Source organism: Ambystoma mexicanum, chromosome 2p (assembly GCF_040938575.1).
Source record: "Ambystoma mexicanum isolate Mex_15411 chromosome 2p, UKY_AmexF1_1, whole genome shotgun sequence".
NCBI lineage: Eukaryota > Metazoa > Chordata > Amphibia > Caudata > Ambystomatidae > Ambystoma > Ambystoma mexicanum.
Window position 1 is genome coordinate 597,372,585 of NC_090923.1, and position 23,535 is coordinate 597,396,119.

At 46.8% G+C, this 23,535-nt stretch overlaps 1 protein-coding gene across 1 annotated transcript in view; it reads right to left on the reverse strand.

Annotated features, from left to right (window-relative positions):
- Positions 1-23,535, reverse strand: part of RAD54L2 (RAD54 like 2) — a 1,748,428-nt gene that overhangs the window by 1,391,401 nt on the left and 333,492 nt on the right. The window contains exon 5 of the mRNA XM_069644107.1: positions 11,264-11,416. Coding sequence (XP_069500208.1) covers positions 11,264-11,416 — 153 coding nt within the window. The remainder of the gene's footprint in view (positions 1-11,263; positions 11,417-23,535) is intronic.

The window sequence follows — 23,535 nt, forward strand, 5'->3', positions numbered from 1 at the left end:
CAGTACGTTTTGCCCACCCTGGGGGCTGAAGGGCACACTAATGTGCCCATCTGCCCGAACAGAAGGAGCAAAACAAAGAAAATTATAAAAATGTACATGAGTTAGTTGGGGATGTGGGGGGAGGGTCGACCACTAAAGCACCATGGATGTTTTTAGGGGAAAGGGGGGTGGCCATCTCTCCCCCACCCAAAATGGAGAGGGGCTCTCATGTAGCCCTCCCTGGGGGCAGATGAATAGTTCAATCTGGCAATCTGCCCCTAGGAAGGGGCACATGTGTTTTTACTGGGGGATGAGGGTCAGTAGACACACAGGGATGGCTTGAAAGTGGGGCTGTGATCAGGGAGCAGTAGTTTTGATTTGTTTTTGCTGGGCTGACCATTGGTAATAAATGTTTTTTGTTTTCTTTACAGCTTGTTCTATGCGAGCAGCTGCAGACGTTATGAGAGTACTGTTTTTTATTGTTCTACGGTTAGGGTCCATTGTCAGTGGGGTGAGAAGGACGGACTGGATTGTTGGTGGTGTGGGCGGGAGTGGGCTGGCTGGGGAGGTATTTTGGTGGATTGGGACACAATTGCAGGATCAGGCCACAAATTGTCTCCCAGGCCAGCATAACATTGGTGTTTCCCTGGGAACGGCTGTCTCCCATGTGGGTTGACCGTCCGCAAGCCCAGGCTGCACCTCTGGCTGTGCTCCGTTACAGAATGGGGATCATGCCGGAGCTCCCTGGGAATGCAATTTCAGACTTTGCCAGGTATTGTGGGTAATACATTCTGAGGCGTTCACGCAAGTCAGACCTCTGTGGATACCGACGAGTGTCTTCTTCCAGAATCGCATGGAGGCCCAATTCTGTAGTTTGTCCACAAGGGTAAAATTCCTCAAAATCTGCTCTACCTAAAGACTTGGGGTTACCAGTGGTTTAGCCTTTTCCCTTTGCGCCCAGGTAGGAGCACCCACACTTGTGGAGGTACCGTTTTCGTCGGGACACCTGTGGGAATGCGGGAAGGTAGGACATTTGTTGTGTTTGCGTGGTTATCATAACCTTTTTGAATATTTGCTGCTGCACTTTGTCACGCAAATCTTTCATTTCCCAGATGTGAACTACATTTAGTCACTGCTTTAGGCACTATACACTTTCGTAACCTGCACAAGTCACCTACCCTTCAAAAGGTCTGACTGTGGTCTTTCAAAAAATGTACGCGTGCCGTTCCTCACCACATTGGTTTTCTTTACTTACACATGCCAAGTACGTCTGTTTAGGCCGTAAGCATAAAAAAATGTGTGTACCATGGCTCAGTTTTTGGCTTTGTGAAACATTATGAAAAATGTGTGATTTCCTAACTGGAAGAGTCGGGGATGTAGCGGGGCATTGCTTTTCTCAAAATTCACAAAAGCCATTACTGTACTGGACTAACCATGTCCACCACATACCTTTTTGTTCTGTCATTTTCCTGAGTTTTCCCCAAACTATGGAATTTTTCCCTAGTTGTTGCCTGACCTGCACAAATCACCCCTTTCTGAACTTGGAATGTTGTCTACTATTCAGAAATGTATGCCTCTGTCTTCCCATTTAGCTTTCCTACCCTCCTCTTCCATTCCGTCTACGCATGTCATATTGTAAAAAAAAAATAAAAGGCCAAAATCGCCTACCTCTCAAAAAACGCCCGGCAACCATATCAAAATATCAAAATATTTTTTTTTTGGTTTCCACTCAACCTGTTTGTGAAAGCCTGGAAAATGGTGAATTCAGCACAGCAAACCATTTGTTCCTAGATCTTACCAGGAAAAAACCACAGGCTTCTTTGTACATCATTTAATTGGCATTTTCTGAAAAAAACCAAAGTGTTCTCCCTTTTTGGTTATTTTCTCTCACCACCCTATATCAAACTAGGATTCCTTGGGGGTGTTACGACTGCCTACATGTTGGGGGGGGGGGGGGAGGGGGGGGGGAGTTGGCCGCGATATCTCATTTAACAAAAAAGTTACAACGGATTGAATGGCGACATACCTAAATCACCAAAATCGGGTTGTCCTGCTTCTGGAGGGTACTTAGGAGACTCCTGGAGCTTCTAGCTGGATTTCAGACGTTGCACTCGACTACGCATTTCTCGTCCCCTGGCACTCCGTTCTTGCAGCAGCAAAGAAGTACAGCCAGTCGGGGAAGATGGTCCACAGGAGTTCATCTCAGGGTAAGTTGGTGCCACTAACGCAAGGGAAGAAGTCGTCCCTTACGGAACTCCGATAGAAGAGTTTCAAAACAGCAGCAGGGCTTCACCGAGGCAATTATAAGGACCAGGAGGATGCAGCAAGCTTTGTTTACGGCTTCGACGGGTGTTTCTCCCAGTGGTTTACATTGCCTCTAGATTCAAAAGCCTTGCCTTTTAAGCAATTTTCTTCCATTCATGCACAGCCAAGACTGTCAATCACACAACAGCGAGCCAGCCAGCCAATCAGGACTGGTTGCATTCAAGCATTCCTAGAGACAAAGGACAGGGGAGTTTCAGGAACCTCCCTCACATCCTGCCTTATCAGACACAATGGAGCCAGAGGCAGGCTTCAGGGCTGAAGCCCACCAAAGGCAAAACAAACAAAGGGCTCAAATCTGTCCAAGCACAGAGTAAAACCCAAGACCGACCTCACAAACAGAAAATGGCGAAAAAGGAGGACTGGGGCCATTTTGACAAAATGGTCACCCATGGGTGCTATACTGCAGCTGAGGGTTCAGCCTGCGATAGAAAAGCACAATGGAAGGAAAATTAAACCACTACCACCAGCCATTTAAAGTAATGTGGGTAACATAAGGGAGTAGTTTCTTACCTGTAACTCTATTTCTCCAGCGCTGGTATCTTTCATGGATTCACATGCTGTGAATATTTCCCCGTCGTCAAGCTGGGAAACCTCGGTAACTTTAACTTAGCATTTTCCTATGGAAAAGGCCAACACTTTAGTGCCCCATCAACGTCCTTTTTGGGTACTTTAGTCCCCACCAATAGGACGTCTGGTATAAATAGCCCCGCCCCTGTGGCTTCCCTTCAGTTTTTAGCCTCCAAAGTAGAGGGAACCGGAACCCAGGTTTGCCTGCAGGGGCGGCTGGCGGTCGCATGTGAATCCATGAAAGATACCAATGCTTTAGAAATGGAGTTACAGGAACCCAGCCTACCCCCCCCCAAACTGCTGGAGACAATGTGGGATCAGAGGGGACCTATACCACATGGGGTGGACCTGCCCTAAAGCTGAAATATACTGGAAAGAAATACTGGGACATATAAGAGAAATCACAGGGCGACAACTCCCACACGACCCAAAGGTAATACTGCTGGGAACTGCAGTTGAAGGGGTATAGTCAGAGACAGGCAATAATGCAACCCTGATCACGCAGCTACTAAACGCTGCAAAAATAACTCTGGCCCAAGAATGGAAAAACCCTGAAAACCAAGTGGGTTATAATATGGCACATACTGGCAATGGAAAAGGTAGGGGCCATAACAGACAACAAATACTTGAAGTTCAGGGAAGTGTGGGACCCATTTATAGACTGTTGCAGATAGGGAAGCGTACTTCTTGATGAGAACGATTCTGAACTAAAGCTCCCTGATAAGATGGAAGCTCGAAAGGGCCCACAACAACCACTAACACAGGCAGACAACGCCCAAACTGTATTTGCACTAGCTAATGGTGCAGAAACGTGGGACCAGCCCAGTTGGAGGGAGGGTTGAAAGGGGATAAAGGTTATTTGCTCTACTGCAGACAAAAGGGGGGGTTATAAATGTTAAAACTCATGGACTTCTAGTAGACTTGAAAAGAGAACTGAAAAGAATAACAATGAGAAGATTTCTGTATATTGTTTCTCACATGTATGCTTCTAACTGGAGTCCATGAGAAGAAAAATAAAGTTGGTTAAAAAAAAAAAAAGAAATGGAGTTACAGGTAAGAAACTTCTCCCTTCTCCAGCATTGGATCTTTCATGGATTCACATGCTGTGAATATATTACATAGCAGTACAACCAAAGTATGGAGGTTTGTCATAGGTAAACCACAAACAGCATAATATCACAGACATGAGACAACAAACCCAGCAAGTGACATAGCAAATATAAAGAACCCCGAAGCTGTGGGGTCTACCTTACTGAAACAGGTTTTGGAGGACCGCACACCCCACCTGCACATCTTCCACATGTTGCTGTCCTAGACAGTAATGCCTGGTGAAGGTATGCGGCACCGCCCAGGAGGCTGCCTGGCAAATGTCCACCAGCGGTATCCCAGACCACAACGCCGCTGACGATGACGCCATGGACCGTGTTGAATGAGCCTTCGAAGTACCCCTCAAAGGCTTGCCAGTTTTCGTGTGACAAAACGAAATTGTAGAAGAAACCCAATGGGAAAGTCCTTGCTTGGACATGGATTGCCCCTTGTTCGACTGGCCAAATGCCCAAACAGCTGCTTTGACTTCCTGAAGTCCTGTGTGTGATTTAGATAGAACTTTAGGGCCCTCTTAACGTTCTGAGAATGCAGGGCCTTTTCCGCTGGCGTGGATACAGCAGCAAAGAAAAAGGACAATGCAATAGAGGTCAGTTTGTGAAATGCTGATGGCACTTTCCGGATAAAGTGGGTTAGTAGCCAGGAGAATCGTATCCTTCAGAAACCTTCGGTAAGGAGGCTCAATGACCAAAGCTTCCAACACCCGCCTGGCCGAAGTTATCGCCACTAGAAAAGCCACCTTCCACAAGAGGAACTTCAAGGAAGCCATTGATATGGGTTCAAAAGGAGGTTTCATCAAAGCCGAAAGGACAACATTCAGGCTCCACACAGGTGCAAACTGCTTCAACGGAGGAAAAGTCTGAAACAAACCAATCGATCACTAAACAGAGGTGCAGCATGGCGCTTTCTCGTGAACCTAGAAATCGCAGCCAAATGCACCTTAATGGATGACCACGCCAGGCTCCCTTCCACTAGATGCAACAAGTACGGGAGAACCTGAGCTGGGGAAACGTCCAAAGGCTCAACCTCAGGCTGTCCCTTACACCATTCACAGAAACTTGTTCATTTAGGACCATACAAGACGTTCGTGAAAGGCACCCTTGCTGCCTCCAAGATCTGTCGACATTATCTGGACATCCTCAGATGATCGAAATCGGCATGGTCAGGAGCCACGCCGCCAGGCCGAGTGTCGTAGGATCGTGATGCCACACTCTGCTGTTGTCCTGCGACAGGAGATCCAGATCCGCTCCCAACCGAATAGGCTCTCCCACCACCAGATGAAGGAGATCTGAAAACCATGTCTGCCTGGGCCAGAACGGGGCCACCAGAATCACCTCGCACTGGTAATTCCAAATCCACTGGATAGTCCTCCGAGTGAGTGGGAACAGGGGCAACGCATATGCGAATAGGCCCGTCCATGGGAACAAGAACGCTTCCCCCAATTACTCCGGATGAGCCCCTCTACTTGCAAACTCCAGACAATGCCTGCTTTCCCTCGTAGCAAACAGGTTCAACGGAGGATGCCCCCATTGCTGGAAGGTTTTTGACACCAGCTGCTTCTTCAGCCTCCACTCGTGCAGCTGACTGGCATCCCTGCTGAGCACGTCCGCTTGAACATTCAGAACTCCGGGAAGATGGAAAGCGACAATGCTGATCCCTTGAGCTAGAGCCCAATGCCAAAACGTCCTGCGCCTCCTTCGACGGGACTCTGGAATGTGTGCCGCCCTGTTTCCTTAAATCGAGCATTGTGGTGGTATTGTCCGTTAACACCCTCACCACCGATCCGCAGATGCCCAAAGAAACTACTTCAGGGCCCAGTGCACCACTCTTAATTCAAGCACATTGATTTGTAACAAAGCTTCCTCCTGCGACAACAGGCCCTGTTCCTGTGATTCGTGGAGGTGTGCCCCCACCCTAGCTGGGAGGTGTCGGCCACAACTATAAATTGGAAATCCGGCTCCTTTATGAGATTGGTCATGCAAGTCCACCATCGGAGAGAGTCTATGAAGCCCCCGTCAGGCAACAGCTTGTCTGACCATAATCCTCGACTCTGCGACCACCTGTCTGCTAGGAACTCCTGCACCGGCCTCATGAACAGGCGGCAACTGGGAAGAGAGGGATACACAAGGCCATTGCCCCAACAGCAACATGTACCTTCGGACCGAGACCACCGTACCCCCTCTCCACTCACCTGCCTTGGACCGCAACTTGTCCACTCACTCGCTGGAAGGTTTCACCAGATTGTTCTAGGTAAGAAAATGCATCGCGAGAAACACCAAAGTTCTGAACGCCGTCAAATATGATTTGTCGAAGTTGACGGCAAATCCCAGCCGTTGCAAAAGCCCCATGGTCGCCATGAGAGACTCCCTTGCCTGTTTCTGAGACAAACCCCTTACCAACCAATTGTCCAGGTAGGGGTACACATGATGATCCTCCCTCCGGAGGAAGGCAACCACTGGAGCCAGACACTTCGTAAAAGTCCTGGGGGAAGTCTTCAGGCCAAACGGGAGAAGCCAAAACTGATAGTGCTCGTCTCCGACGACAAACTGCAGGAACTTGTTGTGTTTTTGCCTTATTGTGATGTGAAAATAGGCATCCTGCAGATCTAATGAGGCTAGGAACTCACCCGGTAGCACCGAGCAGATGACATCTTGAAGGGTGAGCATCTTGAACTTCAGGCGTTGCCGAGTCTTGTTCAACGCCCAAAGATAGGCCTCCACTTGCCGTTGGGCTTTTTCATGATGAAGTACCTGGTCCTTGCTCCATGACCGGAACTGGTTCTATTGGACCCTTTCTCTAGCATGAGTACCACCTCCTGCCGCAAGATGAGAAGATGCGGCTGTACACCATGCACTGGCGGAATCGGGACCGGAGGACGTCGAAACTCCAATGAGTGGCCAAGTGTAATGTCTAATTTCAAATCTTTGACTATTCATCAAACTCAAGCTTCAACATACAAGATATTACCCGCCTCGAGACTTGATTGTTCCCTGGAGCTTGAAATTGTTCTATTGAAGGCTATGAGGTTCCTCCTAGGGATCCCTTCACCTCCCGCTCCAAGAGCCAGGACGCAAAGGAGCCCCCAGGGAAAAACACCAACGGGGGGAAAAACCCTGTGTTGGGCTGCTAGGGTCCGTAGAATCCTGAGGACAGCTAGGGTGATGTTCCTCAGCCAAAGGTAGTTGGTGATCGTCAGTGGAACAGGAAACTGGGTGTAATAATACAAAAGTTAACAGGCTAGTAAATACTTGAGAGTAGAAAGGATAAGGAAATGAGAATAGAGTGGAAACAAGGATTACCTGGGTGTTCTTCGGTCAATCCTAAATGTAAGAAAAAAAGCGGGAAGAGGCTTACTCCTAATCTAAATGAGCTAAAGAAGGATAAGGTTATTAATCTTCAAATCTTGTGCAAGTGGCTTTGTCTTGAAACACAAAATGCTTCCCTTACCGCCTGGGCCAATAAACCGAAGAGAAATCCCTTTCATGTACTTCCGGGTAGGATCTCCTACTTCTTCTGGTGCAGTGGCTAGAATCAGAAGTGCTACGGGGAAAATAGGATTAGAACAATAATAAAGAATCTCCAGAGAATGATTGACAAAAGTAAAGGGCCGTAAGAATAAGTACGTAGTTACGCACCTGATAGAGTCGCTGAAGAGGCTAGCAGAACCTGTAAGGGTGGAAAGACCATTGGCTGGAAGCCCGGTGGGTTTCACTCAGAAGAAAATAAAGAACGTCACAGCTATAGAGACAACAGCATAAAGAAGTGAGGAAAGTAAGTAGTAGGAGCAGATTGAAATCTACACGAACTTACGGAGCGTACAGCTACTCAGAAGGAGAGAAGCAACGCGCCTTGCCACAGGTTGAGTGTCCGGATATACTGTGCGGAAGTCTGGCGGCGTGGCCAACCTTCGGTTGAGATCGGTAAGAACGCTAGAGCATTACAGCTCGTTCCGCAAACACCCGGAACAGCTCACGCCGCATACGAGAGTCGGAATATAGAACCGACAGCCATATTAGGTGTAACACCAAGACACAGTGTCCAGCACCCAGCGATCTGATGTTATCCGTTGCTACTCGTCGATATGGAGTGCCACCCTACCCCCAGCAGATTGTCCATAAGGCAGTCATTGTTGGGCTTTCGACTGCCGTCCCTTAGTTGCTGAGGACTGCAAACCTCTCTTTCGCCGAGTCTGAAAATCCCTGCTCTTCTGAGCAGACTATACGGATCGCAGATATCCTTGAGAGGAGTAGCTGGAGCATCCACAACTGCGATCTCTGTTGGAGGCAAAGCAGGCATTCACTGAGGCCCTGCAAAAAGCTCGATATGAGCGAAAAGAGCGACTACTGTGCAAGGAACCCAAAGACTTTGCCATCTCCGTATCCTCCTTCATGCCATTAAGGGCCTCATCAATTTTGTCGCCGAACAAGTGTTCACCCTCGTATGGGACATCAATGACTTTGTATTGGACCTCGGGCCGAAAATCTGTACACTTCAGCCTGGCTTGTCGACGGAGCACGACTCCATTATTAATTTGATTAAACCCTGACTCCGCATGGTCCACCGAAATATTTATGCTGTGGTTGGAGGCTTCCTACCCCTCTCACACCAACAGCATTGCCTCCTTACAATGCTGCGCCGGAAGATCGTCAAGAATCGGGGCTAGCCTGTGCCACATTTCACGATCATATCTGGCCATAATTGCCAACAAATTTGCCGCCTTCACAGTTGTAGCTCCCACCGTCAGGACCTTTTTCCCCAAAGGCGTCCTGTTTCCTGGCCTCCCTGTCGGGAGGCGTGACTCATTTGTGTTGGCTTCTACCCTTATGGTTAGCCGCCGCCGAAACCACGGATTCAGGTATGGGCTGAGACAACAGACATCTAGACGGAGACTCAGGAGCCTTACATTTCTTTTCCAGGCGGCCCTTCACCGCCAGCTCCGAAAATGGGTGGAGCATGGTGCGCAGGCCCTCCTGCCATACGTGCTTAAGAATCGGCACTGAGAAGACCGCTTTCCTTCGCTTCCCCATATGGTCGCAGAGGAAGCACTCCTTGCGTTCCTCTTCAGGTGCCAGTCCAAACTCCAGACACGCCTTTGACATGGCGTGGAACGCTCCAATATCGTCCAGAGGAGATGGTTGTTCCGGACTACGAGGCCGCTCCACCTCAGGGTCCTTGTCCTATCCGTCATCCCTCGTTGGCGACGAAGACGCTGTGGAGAGAGTCTCTGCACACTTTCAGGGTCCGACTCCGGCGATTCCCGTTCCTCAGGGTGACTCAGAGGACGGCCCAACCCCACCGGCAATGGCACAGGCAACCGAGCCGGAGGTGACTTCCTAGGCGGCCCAACAGTCAAACTGTCGACCACCGGACTCAGAGGTTGTGGCAACCTTGTATCCAGTTGCGCCAACGACTGGAGCGTAGATAATACCTGCAAAGACAGCATGGACTGAGGATTAACCAAGGGGTAAAGGGGCGGCCCAGCCCCAACCCCACTCTACGTCGGCTGCCTCATATTCTGTAGACCCCGAGCCGAGGGGTCAAAAGGAGGCTCCTGTTCCTCCTCCACCCCTGAGGAAACAGAAAACGCAGCAGGATCCTCCTGTAGACTGCTCACCGGAAGTCCAGACTCAAAGGCAGTGGGCTGCCACGCCCCACCCATCAAACCTTCCGACTACATCTGCGACAGCAACATTGGATCACATCCAGTCAACGTCGTGGACGGCACCGAAGACATCACCGTCTATGATGGAACCACAGCTTGCACCATCCCCGTCGACAAGGGAACATTCGTCGACAAGCTCGTCGTCGGAACAAGGGCCACCCCGGTCTTAGATTTCACTGGAGACCCAGACTTTTTGGAAGATGACCCAGACAGGTGCTTAGAAGACTCCGGCTGCACGAAGACCTGTGATGAACCTTGGTCGACGAGTGCTTCGAAGAGGACTCCTTATTCTTAGTCTGTCCATTCCCTAACACCGATGACTTCTCCAGCCTACCACCAGGCCCATTTGCCTCGTCAGGGCGATCAGACTGGGAAACCGACAAACCACCCGTCTTGGACTGATGAGACCGGGATGTAGGTTTTCCGCATCTCCCCACCAACGAGGGCCACGTAGTTTGTTGCTTTTTGGAGGGGGGCTCCGGTAATGCCGCTCGGTGATGCTCAGGGGCCTTCTCCGCTCTACCTGAAGCCTGGCTCCCCTGGGACGAACCGACCTCCGATGCCGAATACGTGCCCTCATTAAGCCAGCATATGAGCTGTCGATTACGGTCTTTCAAGATCTTCTGCGAAAAACCCTGGCATGTCGCAGGCATCCGCTGAGTGATGAGGATAGAGACAGTAGATACAATCCATATGGCCATCTCCATCATACACCTTCTTAAGGCCGCAGGTAGCACAAGGCCGAAAGGGAGACTTCTTCTGGCCTACCGATGACATCCTGGCCCACAAACGAAACTCACGTGCAAAAACATGAAGAAACTCAAGGTGATCTCAACAGTTTGGAGACTGTTGAAATCTGAAGGGAAGCCGCCGGGCGGGGCTATTTATACCAGACATCCTATTGGTGGGGACTAAAGCACCCAAAAAGGACATTGATAGGACACTAAAGTGTCAACGTTTTCCATAGGAAAACACTAAATTAAAGTTACTGAGGTTTCCCAGCCTGACGGGGAAATATTCACAGCATGTGAATCCATGAAAAATCCAATGCTGGAGAAAAAATGTTACATTAGAGAGTAGGATAAGGGGCTACTAGGTAACCCCCCTTTGCCTCCTCCCCCCCCCAAGCACTCCACATAAAATGGGGTGTACAGAACCTACAAAGAGAAAGGTAAGTAAAGTCAATTTCACTACTATTCTTGGGAACAGTAGTTCACACAAGACACGTTTTTTAAACCTCATGAGAAATGCAAAGGATTGCTATGTGTAAAGTCCTGCAAAAGAGCTGGGAGTCTCTAAGGTTGAAGGAAATTCGCAAAGAAATGAGAATTCTCTTTAACAGTGACTACTGTGAACTTTATTGCTGAACATTGGAGCGCAGGGGAGTTGCTTCGTTATTGTCATGATATAATGAGTTAACCATTTGGTTTTGTGTTACAGCCTTAAAATGTTAAAGATATAAAAAATAAACATGAAAAACGGTGTTAAAGATGCAGCCTAAGGACTAGGCATTTTCTTAAGCTCATAAATCAATGGAGAAACTTCAGCTGGATTTGTAGAAGTATAAACAGATGTGCAAAAATTGGTGTATGCTACCACCCTTTCTTAACCAGATTCCAATCTTACCATCTTTAATGCCAAGCAGCTGCCTTCCAACATCCTCCTCGCTGCTGTCGCTTCCACTTCCACTGCTGCTACTGCTGTCTAGACATATTACTTCCTGGTTTGATATTCGAGGTGGTAAATGGGGCACCTCGCCAGCTCTTAATAAGATTTCCTCTAGAAAACAGAGAAAAATTAGGAGAGTTTAGAATTCAGTAAGAATTTTAGTGCTATAGTTAATGCCTGTGAAAAGCATAGCATTCACACATCAACACTAGACATTTTGTCCATTGAAGAATCTAGGACCTTTCAGTTAGGATTGTTCTACCAGGTATGCTAAATATCAGTAATCTTATGGTTGGTAATATGCAAAGTCTCAATTGTTTTTGTACAAGTTGCATACCGTACAGACTACTCCAGGGTCCTCTTTCTCAAAGGGTATTAACAAGAATGAGCCCCTCCAATCTCCACCCATTGACTTCACAGGCCAGTTCTATTCAATCAATCTAAGCTGGGTCCTACCAGATAGCTAACATTTACTTTGAAAGGGGGAGGCAGAGTTACATTGAGAAAAAGAAGACCGTGTTCTCGGAGTGCAGTTGTGGTGAAGTTACTTTTAAAAAAGAATATATTTGACATTTTACAATAAACATACATACTATTTTGTATGAACTAACATGCAATGCAAATACATTCTCAACACTGCAAGGCACACCACTGCTAATTGCATCATAGCTACATCTACCAACCAGACCACCTACATGGAAAAGGTGGAATAGACCTTGATCAAGTTTAATAGAAACAACATTATCAACACTCTTCAAACCGATGAGCATTTGGGCAAGCTGCACACTGGTGCAATGTCCTCAAAGACTGCATAGTAAATCGGGAGTGCAAGCAGTCCAAAACAAGAAAATGTTTAATCACAAACCACAAGGAAAGGAGATGCGCACTGTGAATGTCATTATGCTATATGCCTCGGCCGCAGTCCTTACTTTTTGCCACAAAGGCTTTAGTCATTCCCATTTTAATGAAGAAGGAAAGTCTTCCCTGCTTAAGACCATTCAACTTGTGGTGGTGGTACCAAACTGGGCCTTGAACCCTATAATTTGACCAGATCCATGCACACCTCCAGCAATACTCACCTTCTCTCCATACATATATTGGAATAGAGGAATCCTGCCCCCATTGGTAGGTCAGAAGGAGGATACATACCAATCTGTCATTTTGGCCAAGGTTTTATTGCAATAATAAAAATAACTAACCATCCCTAATCTATGGATTTACGTGCCAAACCAAACTAACTAGGATGCTTGTCTGTTGTGAAAGTCCAAAATAAACAGTTTGTCCTTCATCTAAACTAAGCTATACTGACCCTACCACTAAAATGAAACAACAAAAGACCAGGAGAAAGGCTCCCTTCTCCTGGATTGGCCTCCTCAGCCTTAGAAGATAATTTTTAGATACGTTTTGGTTATCTCTTGGATTAATTTGTTCAGTTCCTCTAATAAACTTTCCCAAGTCTTTGGTTGCCCTTTCTCTTCCCTTTGCAAAGTTCTTCTCCCCAGTGTTCTTGGCATCTTTGCAACTATGTTGCTCTGAAAAGTCTCTGAAAGGTTCTCTCTTTCGGATACTCTTGGTGCAATAAGACACCTCTTTACTTTGTTCCTGTTCGCTGTATACCTCTGGTGCTTTGATTCTTCAAAAACAAAATATCTGATATCAGACGGCTCCTTTTCTGGTTACTAATGTCCTCTTTGGGCCATGTATAGTAAAGCCAATAGTTATTCTTAGTCTCTTGGTCACCTAGTCTCATGTTAAGATGAGCGCAATAGGTTCCATAAGGATTCTCAGTTTCTTGCTCATTTCGCCTGTCTCTGGGACAAATTTGATGAGCCCTCTGGAGGGTTTCACCCTCATCATTGGGCCCTTCACCGGGACAAGTGGGCTGGTTCCTTAAATAATTCTCACTCCTTTCAATATCTGGCTATTCACTGGGACGGGTAGGCTGAGTCCCTGAATGATTCTCTCTCTTTGTAAGGTTCGACCATTCACTGGGATGAGTAGGCTGATAGTAGGTTTTATTCCTGTGTTCCCTCCTGGGTGTCCAGCCATCTTAGTTACCTTGATTACAAATGGTTGGCGTCACTGGGCTTGCATGCAGGATAGGGACTTCTCTGGAAGTCGGGACAGCTTTGGCTTGCCCTCCGACTCGTTCTGCTCCTTGACCGCAGCTCTGCGGGGCCAGCGTTAAAAGCAGTCTCGGTGCTGTTGACAGACTGAACAGTCCACCGGTCTTCTGATCTTTCAGTGCCTCTTGCACATACCAACTGGTTGCTTCCTCCCGACTGAGGATTTCCCTGTCTTCCTAAGCTACCACAAACACTGCAGACTTGAAAAGCCCAGGTTTCACATCTCCTCAACGTTAGTCCTTCACTTTTTATATTACCCTGTTGGATACTTCCAAGCAGAGCAGTATAGCCATTCTCTTCTACTGAGCAATCCATTACTTGAACATTTTTCCTTGTTACAGTACTGCTGGTTTCCAACCACCAAGCGATCGGTATTACTAGCTCACCCTTCATGGAATTTTTACCAAAGATTGTTTCAGTTTGGATTTTGGTACTTATGGTAAAATAGCAAACAGTAGGTTGGTCTGAGATGGTTTTCTGTAGCCCTGATGGTCCAAGAGATAGGATATTAGGGAGTTCCTCTGCGGAGCGGGAGTCCTTGTCCCAAAGAGGGCGAGGTCCCGCTTGCCAGCATCCCTGTGTCAATATTGCGTAGGGGAGAAGTGACTGAATCACCCGATTCATCACACCGCTCTCTTTTTTTGAATTGCAAGACCCAAAGTGGCTCTTCACTTTAAGTCGCATTCTGGAGGAAAAAACAGTGTGCGCTTTTTGGCAAAGTACGTTTATTGGACATCAAATGTTTAGAGAATATTCAGCGATTTGCATTTTTCTTTGCTCTCGATCCAAATTAGTTCGTCTTGAGGGAAGCGATGTTCGTGTGCAGTACACAGGGTGTTGGTTTATGATAAAAATAAGCTCTTCTGTCGCACTGATAATCGCATGGCTGTTCCAACAACGAGGCACTAGGCCAGCACAACGGTAGGTATGTTGCATCTAACCGTTAGTACCGCGTAAGGGCATACTTGTACTTGGCGATCGTCCCATAAAATGGTCAGGGTGGTAACGTTGTTCACGCGGAGAAGCAACTGGCGGCTGTAGAAGCCGTCCGCCGGTGTCTGGTACTCGTGACACAGACAGTAGTGAATGATGTACCTAAAAACATAAAAAATGAAATTAGTCTCACCATCAGATCCTTATTAAAATTATTCATTTCATAGCGAGGACAGCGCTACTGGGTGTACACAAGTGTTTAAAGGCGTGGCGAGGCATGGAGGGGGGGGAGTGGAGTACAAGGTAAGTAGCATAAAATAATAAATAAATAGGGCCAGCTGGTGGCAAGTGCAAGGTAAGTGCAGAACAAGTGCTGGGAAGGGGGGGCTGTAGGATACTGAGACAGTCCCCCAGTGCAGGGGTTGACAGGGAGGCAGTGCAGGTGGAGAGTGGAAGGGCCCAGGACCGAGGTCGCAGACAGTGGACCAGTTGTAGCAGGGGAGAGGGAGAGAGAAAGCAGAAGCAAAGAGGAAGGTTTTGAGGTGCTTCAGTAAAAGAAGATGGTTCTCCTCCAGATAGTGCGCGGTAGAAAACACTATGCCACATAGAACGAACAAGTACAACTGAACCAGTCTTTAAAGCCACTGTATAGTAATGAAATTGCGGTATAAACTCATCAAAAGTTACTTACATTATATTTGCATTTTCCATTGTGTCTCTGTGTAGGGCAGACCCGAAACACCACTCCTTCTTTGCCGACGTTACTTCTTCTAATGAACGTGGCTCATCGTTTCGTTTCTGAAATTTTATTCATTATCTTTTCTTAGTCTTTCAGGATGGTCCCGGCCTGTCAAGGTCAAATCACAATAGAACCTTATATTGGGTCGTGGGCCTTTCCGCCACCCGAGCAAAACATCAAAGCAGCTGACCTTCACTTTGAGCGAGCACACATTTCTAGTTAGCTCCAGTTAGTGTAAGGGCATCTTGTCTGCGTGCCTTTTTTTTATTGTCCCTATGGGTCGGCCATGTGTTTGTAATACGGAAACATTCTATAATTTTTGTAAAAATGATTTATATTACTGTTTGGTTTAATTGCAATGGGCCTGCAACATGAGGAGACTCGAGAGAACAGACAATGGAATTACAATCATTTAAACCGTGATGTGTATTTCTCAATGAGCTCTGCTTTAGGTGGACATGGAACAGAGGCAATGTTGGGTGGCAATGCAGTTGTCCCCTGCATAGGTTCGTTCACCACTCCATGTATGTGCCTATCGAGGACATCTACGATAAGTCTCTCAATAAACTCATATTGCATATCCTCAAACACTGGTTTGATCACCCATTGTTTACTTCTTTTAGTGAAGGCCTTATTGTAGCGAAGCGTCCCTAAAGTTCCGGTCGTCCTACTTTGTTGACGGCCAACATTATGGTTATGTGCCAAGACCGCTAGAAGAGTCCGATTTATCATGCCTTCCATGCCAAAATGCAATCTTTTGGGCCTGTACTTTAGGCACATATTGTGGAACACCTCCAAATCTCCTGTGTGGCAGAATTCCGTGAGTCCCCTCAAATCTCTTGTTATAGTTTTATCAAATACAATCTTTTCAATGGCCTTGTGAGTGGGTGATGAAGGAATCAACCACTTCTTCTTCCGTGCCTCCTCTGTGGACAAATGGCCATGTTCACATTTGTGGAAATGCTCATTTGTCGACCATCGATGTACGTTGCTACAGTGCAACATTACTGACCGCCATTTTTCCAGTAGAATTTCCAACGACCCTTCACATGTTTTTGAGCTCCACCAAAGATGGTTGCTGATTGACTTGGACCACTGTGAAATACCTTGCATATCTTTTTTTTTTCCTGCAGCCGACAATTTTTTATTGATTGATTTTGCAAGATGCCAAACGTCAAATTGGTGATTTATATTTTTGTACTGTTCTCTCATTGTCTTGGCAATTGAAACGTGTCTGTCCGTGGCTATCAGGTCGATCACCATTCCCCGCGATTGTAGTTCTTGCAATGATGCTACAAAGCCAACTTTCTCCATGGCCACTGAGGATGTACTTTGTGACACCTGCACGACCACCGAACTCACAATTTTCTTACTTTCCATGTCCTGAAAGTGGTAGGTGCAGTACTTGGCTGAAAATCCTGGACTGTCGCATTGTCCATCACCGGCTAGCCTGAAGCGTTTGCCCGCGAATGTACTTTCCATTGACATTTTTTCCATTCTCCAAGCTTCGCTGATGGCTGGAAATAGATAATCGGTTTGGTATTTGTAGAACTGACTTTTCGCAATGAAATGGATTCCCACAAACTGAAAGAAATACTGTAACTTTTTAAAACTTGAACCACTAAAAAGTGCGGCCGCTGCACAAAGTAGATTGCCTGCTGGCAGTTGCCCCAGCATGGGTTGTGCAGACCATGCGAACGGATGATATTGTGTACAGGTGGCATGTATTTTAAGGTTAGTGCCTCGAATTGCACGAGTCACATTAATCAATGGCTCCCCACATACTTCCCCACCAACCCAATGCCCACATTTCATCATCATAATAATATCCATCAAACAGCTATCGAATACAATGAATTTGGCCTCTTTCCTTATACTGTCACTCTGCATCCCAGCTGGTTCGGCCTGTAACGTTGAGGACATGTCACTCGCATGAAAGGTACAATCTCTGATATCGTCTTCCGCTATGCTGAGTGATATTGATGGTGTTTCATTGTCGTCCACTTCATTCTCTTCCATTGCAACATCTGTTCCTTGTCCGGAGATGGGAGAAAAAAACAATGTCTTCAACTTTCGCGTGCTCTTATTTTTTGCGGGTGTGGATTCTGTGAATTGATCTACGACTGCATCCAAACTACCAGGAGGACATTCACTATCAATGGCTGGTGGTGGTATAGCTCCGTTGTCAATCACTTCATATTCTTCCCATTGGCACGATGCATCTCCAGTCTCAAGTCCCTGCCAAAAGGTTTGACAAGCAACATCTCTCGTTCGCTTCACTGTCTGTGTAGATCTAGTTCTTACACCCACTCGCAACTAGAGGACAGATTAGAAAAGGGATGTTCAGTTTAAACACAACTTACAGTATTGAACTATTGACAGTGAAAGACAACATAATATAGTGAACAGGACACTAACCTTCTTTTGCTTTCTTTTCTTTGAAACTTTCTTTCCTCGAACTTCAACATCTGGACGCTGTTGCTCCGACTCGTGTGTGCATGTCTCCACTTCCTCTCGCGCTGCAACGACTATACTTTCATGATAAGCACATCCATCACTCACTGAGGCTCCATCGACTCGCTGAAACATAGAACTTTCATTAGTATGTATAATAATATTGAAAACACAAAATGTACTTGGGGACCAATACCCATACGTACATCTCAATAGCAAAACACGAATGAACGCATTGTGTAGAACATTCAAACGACAATAGTTCACGCATTGTTGATCTAGTTAGATTGAACTGTCAAGATCCATACCTCGGGCTCCGCATAGACTTCCATTGATGATATTATTGAAGATGACGCTTCAGCAACTCCCTGAAACACAGTAATTGCATTAGTATGGTTTTCTATTTTGTTTAAAAGAACATAAACTTTCTGCAGGCGTCAACGGCTCATCTAAATAGACCTGCACAAATGATCAGTTGTCTAAAATAAATAATGGATATCCAAATATGATTCGATTTGCTCCATCGTTGGAAGTGTCACCACCCAGAGATCTGCATCAACTACTAGGGGTGATGTTCTTGTTGAAGAAGCTCCGTCAGCTCCCTGAAACATAGTACTTGCGTTAATAAAGAAGGAAGTATAGCGGATGTAATCACGTCATTTGATCTCGCATGATTGATCTGTCAGTATCCATACCTCGAAATGCATAAGAACATCAAGGGACGCTGTAACTGCGGTGCACACTTCTGCAAGCTGTTGCGCCGACCCGTAACTGCATGCTCCCCCTTCCTCTTGGACTAATGCTCCATCGACTCCCTGAAACATAGGACTTTCATTAGTAATGAACACAATATTGAAAAAAGAAGACACATAGGAGGGCGACGACAGAAGGACATACCAATGGCTAAAAACGAAAGAAACATTGTGTGTAACAATCACGCTACAAGAATGCAAGATCTGATGATCTCCATCGATGGAACTGTCCGGAAACGTACCTCGAGCATCTGAGTGACATCTACGGTTGTCGTCAATGCGTTGGACTCCTCAGCATCTCCCTGAAAGACAGTACTTGCATTATTTTGGATAACAATAATTATAACTGAAAACAAAGACTAGAGGACGAGTACTGTGGTGTACCATTAGGTAAAATAATTACACGATCAATTAAAACTATTGATTTACATGCCTAAAACAAGTCAGTGTCAGAATAGCTAAGTAAGATTACCCGATAGGCGCTTGAAGTGGCTGATGACTGCAATAACGACACGGATGGAGAATCTTCAGCCTTCATATTGAGTGGATACATAAATGGGGAAATTATTGTTAGCTAATGCTACACACTACCGCAATGCCGAGAGATAAATACGTAAACTTGACTCACCAGTGGAGGGATGTGGACGAATAGAGTGGGAATAGCGGTTGAGAGCAATTTTCGCCTCGCTCGCGGTGTTTTCGTCCTTATTAGCAATGATGTGGAGTACATGTCTGGACTAAAGTGCCTGCTGCAGATGCGGTATCGATCACCCCTCTTGTCCGCAAAGACTTCTAGGACTCTACTTTCTATCTCAGAGGCTGGATATCTGCAATATCGGACCCATTCTCTTATCTGATCTATTGTCTTAGGGAAAACATGCATTATAGTACCTTCAGATTTGTTATGGGTCTTCGAAGGGCAACCGCCAATGGAACAGGCAGGCATTATGGAAAGTTCTGAAAAGTAAAGATCAACAATTCTCTATGAATACCAATGTGTTAAAACATTAAATGACACATAAAAGGTTCAATGCAAGGTCCGTTTTGGTTCTTGGAACTATACATGTTATTCACATGCGGATAAGTATTTCAATAACTTTCAAAAAATAGAAAAAGTAATTTGACTAAACTCAGAACATGTGACTAGTTCCTTGCATGTACTGTCGTGAACGAAAAGAAAACATGGATGCAATTTGATGACTACTAGCAAATAGATATAAATTAAAAAATTGGACGCAAAATGATTATGGTACATGGACTTACCTTGACGAACAAACAGTTAGATGCAGGGATCAGAGTAGTTTCTTGTCGTAGAACAGGGAGCAGTTCACAGGTTGGAAACTGACGAGTTTGCTCAAAGTGGTCACGGAAGTTCACAGAGACGAAGAGCAGATAACCAGCACCTTCACGGGTTGACTAGCAAAGCGCAAAGAAGTTCTCATTAGAAATATGAAGTGGGTTATAAAGAATTCGAAACAGGGGTGTGTTTGTGAATGAATGACGTGTATATGTCGTGGCATTATGCGGTCTGCAGGGGGCCGTCCAGCGTGAGGGGGGATGCTTGGCAGGAGACACGGGGTCTGGAGGTAGACATGGGAACAACAACCCATGCTCTATAGACCACTTTGAAGTGTACATGGTCTTTGGCACCTCTTGGCCTTTATCGCTCCCTGACAGCTCCACTTGCCAGCACAAGTACCCCGGTGCGAACTGCCTTTGATAGGGCGGGGGGTGGATCGGGGCGGTGGTCGTGCAGACAAGACACAGGAAGACTCGTGAATGGAGACACACTTATGTGGATTGCAGGGGGCCGTCCAGCGTGAGGGGGGATGCTTGGCAGGAGACACGGGGTCTGGAGGTAGACATGGGAACAACAACCCATGCTCTATAGACCACTTTGAAGTGTACATGGTCTTTGGCACCTCTTGGCCTTTATCGCTCCCTGACAGCTCCACTTGCCAGCACAAGTACCCCGGTGCGAACTGCCTTTGATAGGGCGGGGGGTGGATCGGGGCGGTGGTCGTGCAGACAAGACCCGTTTGCCGCAGGGCCTCACCAAGGAGAGGCCATCTAACTGAATGTAAGAGGATGGCTGCAGGATCTACTACATGGAATGCAGGGGGGTGAGTTTATAAATACCTCACCCTCCCAGGAGAATATACACTAGATTCATTTAAAAAATCAAAACAACCATTGTTAAAATATATGTTGGGCTTTATTTTAGATTTTAATTAAACATAAATAATAAACATTACACATTGTAAAGTTGAGGTTGCAGCACATCGAGGGAAAATCCGCGGTATTGTCCACTGTCACTGGGGAAATGTTGTCTAATGGCAAGTACCGCACAGGCAGGTATTACTCTCCGAACGCGGTGTCCGAGCCTCCCGTGAAGCCACCAAGTGAAGCAACGATAGGCCACCAGCCTGTACCACCTGTGAAAAAAAAAGATGCAAACTGTATTAAACTGACCAAACTTTCTTATCAATGTCGATTCAGGTAACATGTCATTTTTCTTAGAAAAAAATTATATCTAGAAAATGCACTATATGGAACAAATTTACATGCGTTCGAATGATATGTAAATGTAATTTTATATGTGGGAGACGACCATGAAATAGTGGTGGCATCACTGACATCACAAACAGAGTATACTTACTCGTTACTCGGATTACGCGGACGAACAGTGCCGCGAAGTTCGTGCATAAGCACCATCATCATCCTCAACACGGTCCGTGAGAGGCAGGCTTCCCTGAACTCTGGCAGCTCGGTGATGCATTGCGGACTTTGCTCGCCTTCCTGCAGACTTTGCTCGCTTTCCGAAATGTAGGCCAAGCACCCGGAATTTTCACGGCAGCAGCAGTTCTCCTCCTCAGTTGGCATTAGCTCGCACCGATTGCACGTGCACCAGGTGGAGACGCCGTCCATGCGACATGGTCCAGGCTCTTCATCCGTTGACTGGTCCTCCCAACTGCCGTCCGAATCCCCATCGTTTTCGCGTGCTTGACTTTCCAGTAGTTCTTCCTCGGTGTACTCGGGCTCGTACATATACGGCATTATTGTGGCCATTGTGCGGTAAAGATAGTAAAATAATTTACAGAGATGGTACAGGTGTTCACACGGGCTACAAGCGGCGAAGGTAGCTGACCAGAGCACTGAAACGAGTCACAGAATACTCAAAGTAACACAGAGAGAGGAATGGAATCGAAAATCTGCTGCTGTGTGTTGTGAAACGGTCTGTTTATACTTATTGGGGAAAGAGGCGTCCTGCCATTTCCATGGCAACACGTCAATAGCTGAGGCGCAGCGATTGTTGACACGAGACGTGCTTGAAATGGGCAGTACGCGTCTGCTGATGTCAGGCTCAGGGGCGGGGGATTTGATTTAGTGCCGCAAAGGCAGGTGAGCCAGGTCGATGCGGCGGAATGATAGGATTATCACAAAATGGAGGCTGATTTCGAGTGCGATAATGGGCGAAAAGTCGGGTAAGGTCCATAGGAAAGTTTCCTACGATCTACCGATTTATGCTTACAAACACATGGCCGACCCGTAGGGACAATAAAAAAAAAGTCCCGGAACTATCCTTTAAAATGGCTGGTGGCAGTGGTTTAATTTTCCTACCATTGTTCTTTTCTACCCCAGGCTGAATCCTAAGCTGTAGTACAGCACCCATGGGTGACCATTTTGTTAAAATGGCCCGGACTTCTTTTTCCACCAGTTTGTTTGTGTTGGTTTTTCCCTTTGGCAGGGTTTAGTCTTGAAACCCACCTCTGGCTCCAGTGTGTCTGGAAAGGCAGGATGTAAGAGAGGTTCCAGAAAATCCCCCGTCCTTTGTCTCTAGGAATGCATGAATGCAACCAGTCCCGATTGGCTGGCTGCCCTTCTAGGACAACCATCCTGCTGTTTGATTAGCCTAGGCTGTGTATGAATGGGTGTAACATGCTTAAAAGGCAAGGGTTTTTGGGACAAGAGTCTACCACTGGGACAAACAAACCGTGAACGAAGCTTGCTGCATCGTCCTGGATCTTTGAATTGCCCAGTGAAGTGCTGAATTGCCCTGCTGCTGTGCTGAAACTCCTTTTTCTAAAATCGACAAGAGAAGCTCTGAAGGGGTGACTTCTTCCCTTGGGTTAGTGGGACCAACTAACCATAAAATGAACTCCACTGGACCATCTTCCCTGAATGGCTGAACTTCTTTGCTGCTGCAAGAACTGAGTGCCAAGGGTCGAGAAATCCATAGTCGAGTGCAATGTCTGCAATACGGCCAGAAGCTCGAGGAGTCTAAGGACCATCCAGAAGCAGGAAGGACTCAAGGAGTGAAGGAAGTCCAACTGGTATCCGACATCCGCAGTGGTGCCGTTTACCGCACACTGAAACTGCAACGTACTGCTGATCAGAAAAGAGCTTGTTGCTACCAACATCCTCCAAATTCCTGCCGCAGGAGTCCTACATACGTCCTCCCTCTTGTCCCCACGACTGAGGCTCAGGAACACAGGATCTGCATTGCTGCAACAGGACAGAATCCAGCTGTGCCACTTCTTCAAACCAGAGATACTGTTTAGACTTGGGGTACTTACTTCAGTGTCTTTAGCTGTGCTCTTCTCAGTTGAGACTTATATTGGCTTCTTTTGCTGGAGTTGATTCAACTCTGCTTTTCACAAGTGTAACAGCTTGTGACCCTACAAGTGATTTCTACAAACTCTCCAACTTTGTGCAAGCCACTCTCTGCCCTCTGCAACTAATCCAGAACAGGACTGCAGAACTTGTCCTTGGACTCAAGCTCTGGGATCTCATCTCTCCAGCGGGTCCCAGTATTAAACGCAAAATCCTCTGCATTGTCCACAAGGCTTTCTGGGGCCTGGGTCCAAAATACCTTCAGCTATCCCTCCGCAAATACCTCCCCTTCGCTCCTCTACCTCCAACTCCCTCAGGGTAAGTCGTTTTCAAAAAAACAAGCTTGGGGTAGATCTCCATCTTCGGCTGGGGCCTCACTCTGGAACAGCCTCCCTGCCACTCTAAAACTTGAGTAGAACCATCTACGGTTCCGGAAGCACCTCAAGACCTTCCCCTTTTCGTCCACCTTTGCGCTCTCTCTCTCCCCTGCCGATCTGTTCTCTCTTGGCACCGTGCACCTGGCCACCCTCTGTCCTCCGGGCCAGGTACCTGTTCACCCTGTCACCCTCCCACACTGCCTCCGGGTCACCCCTTGCACTGGGGTATGTATCT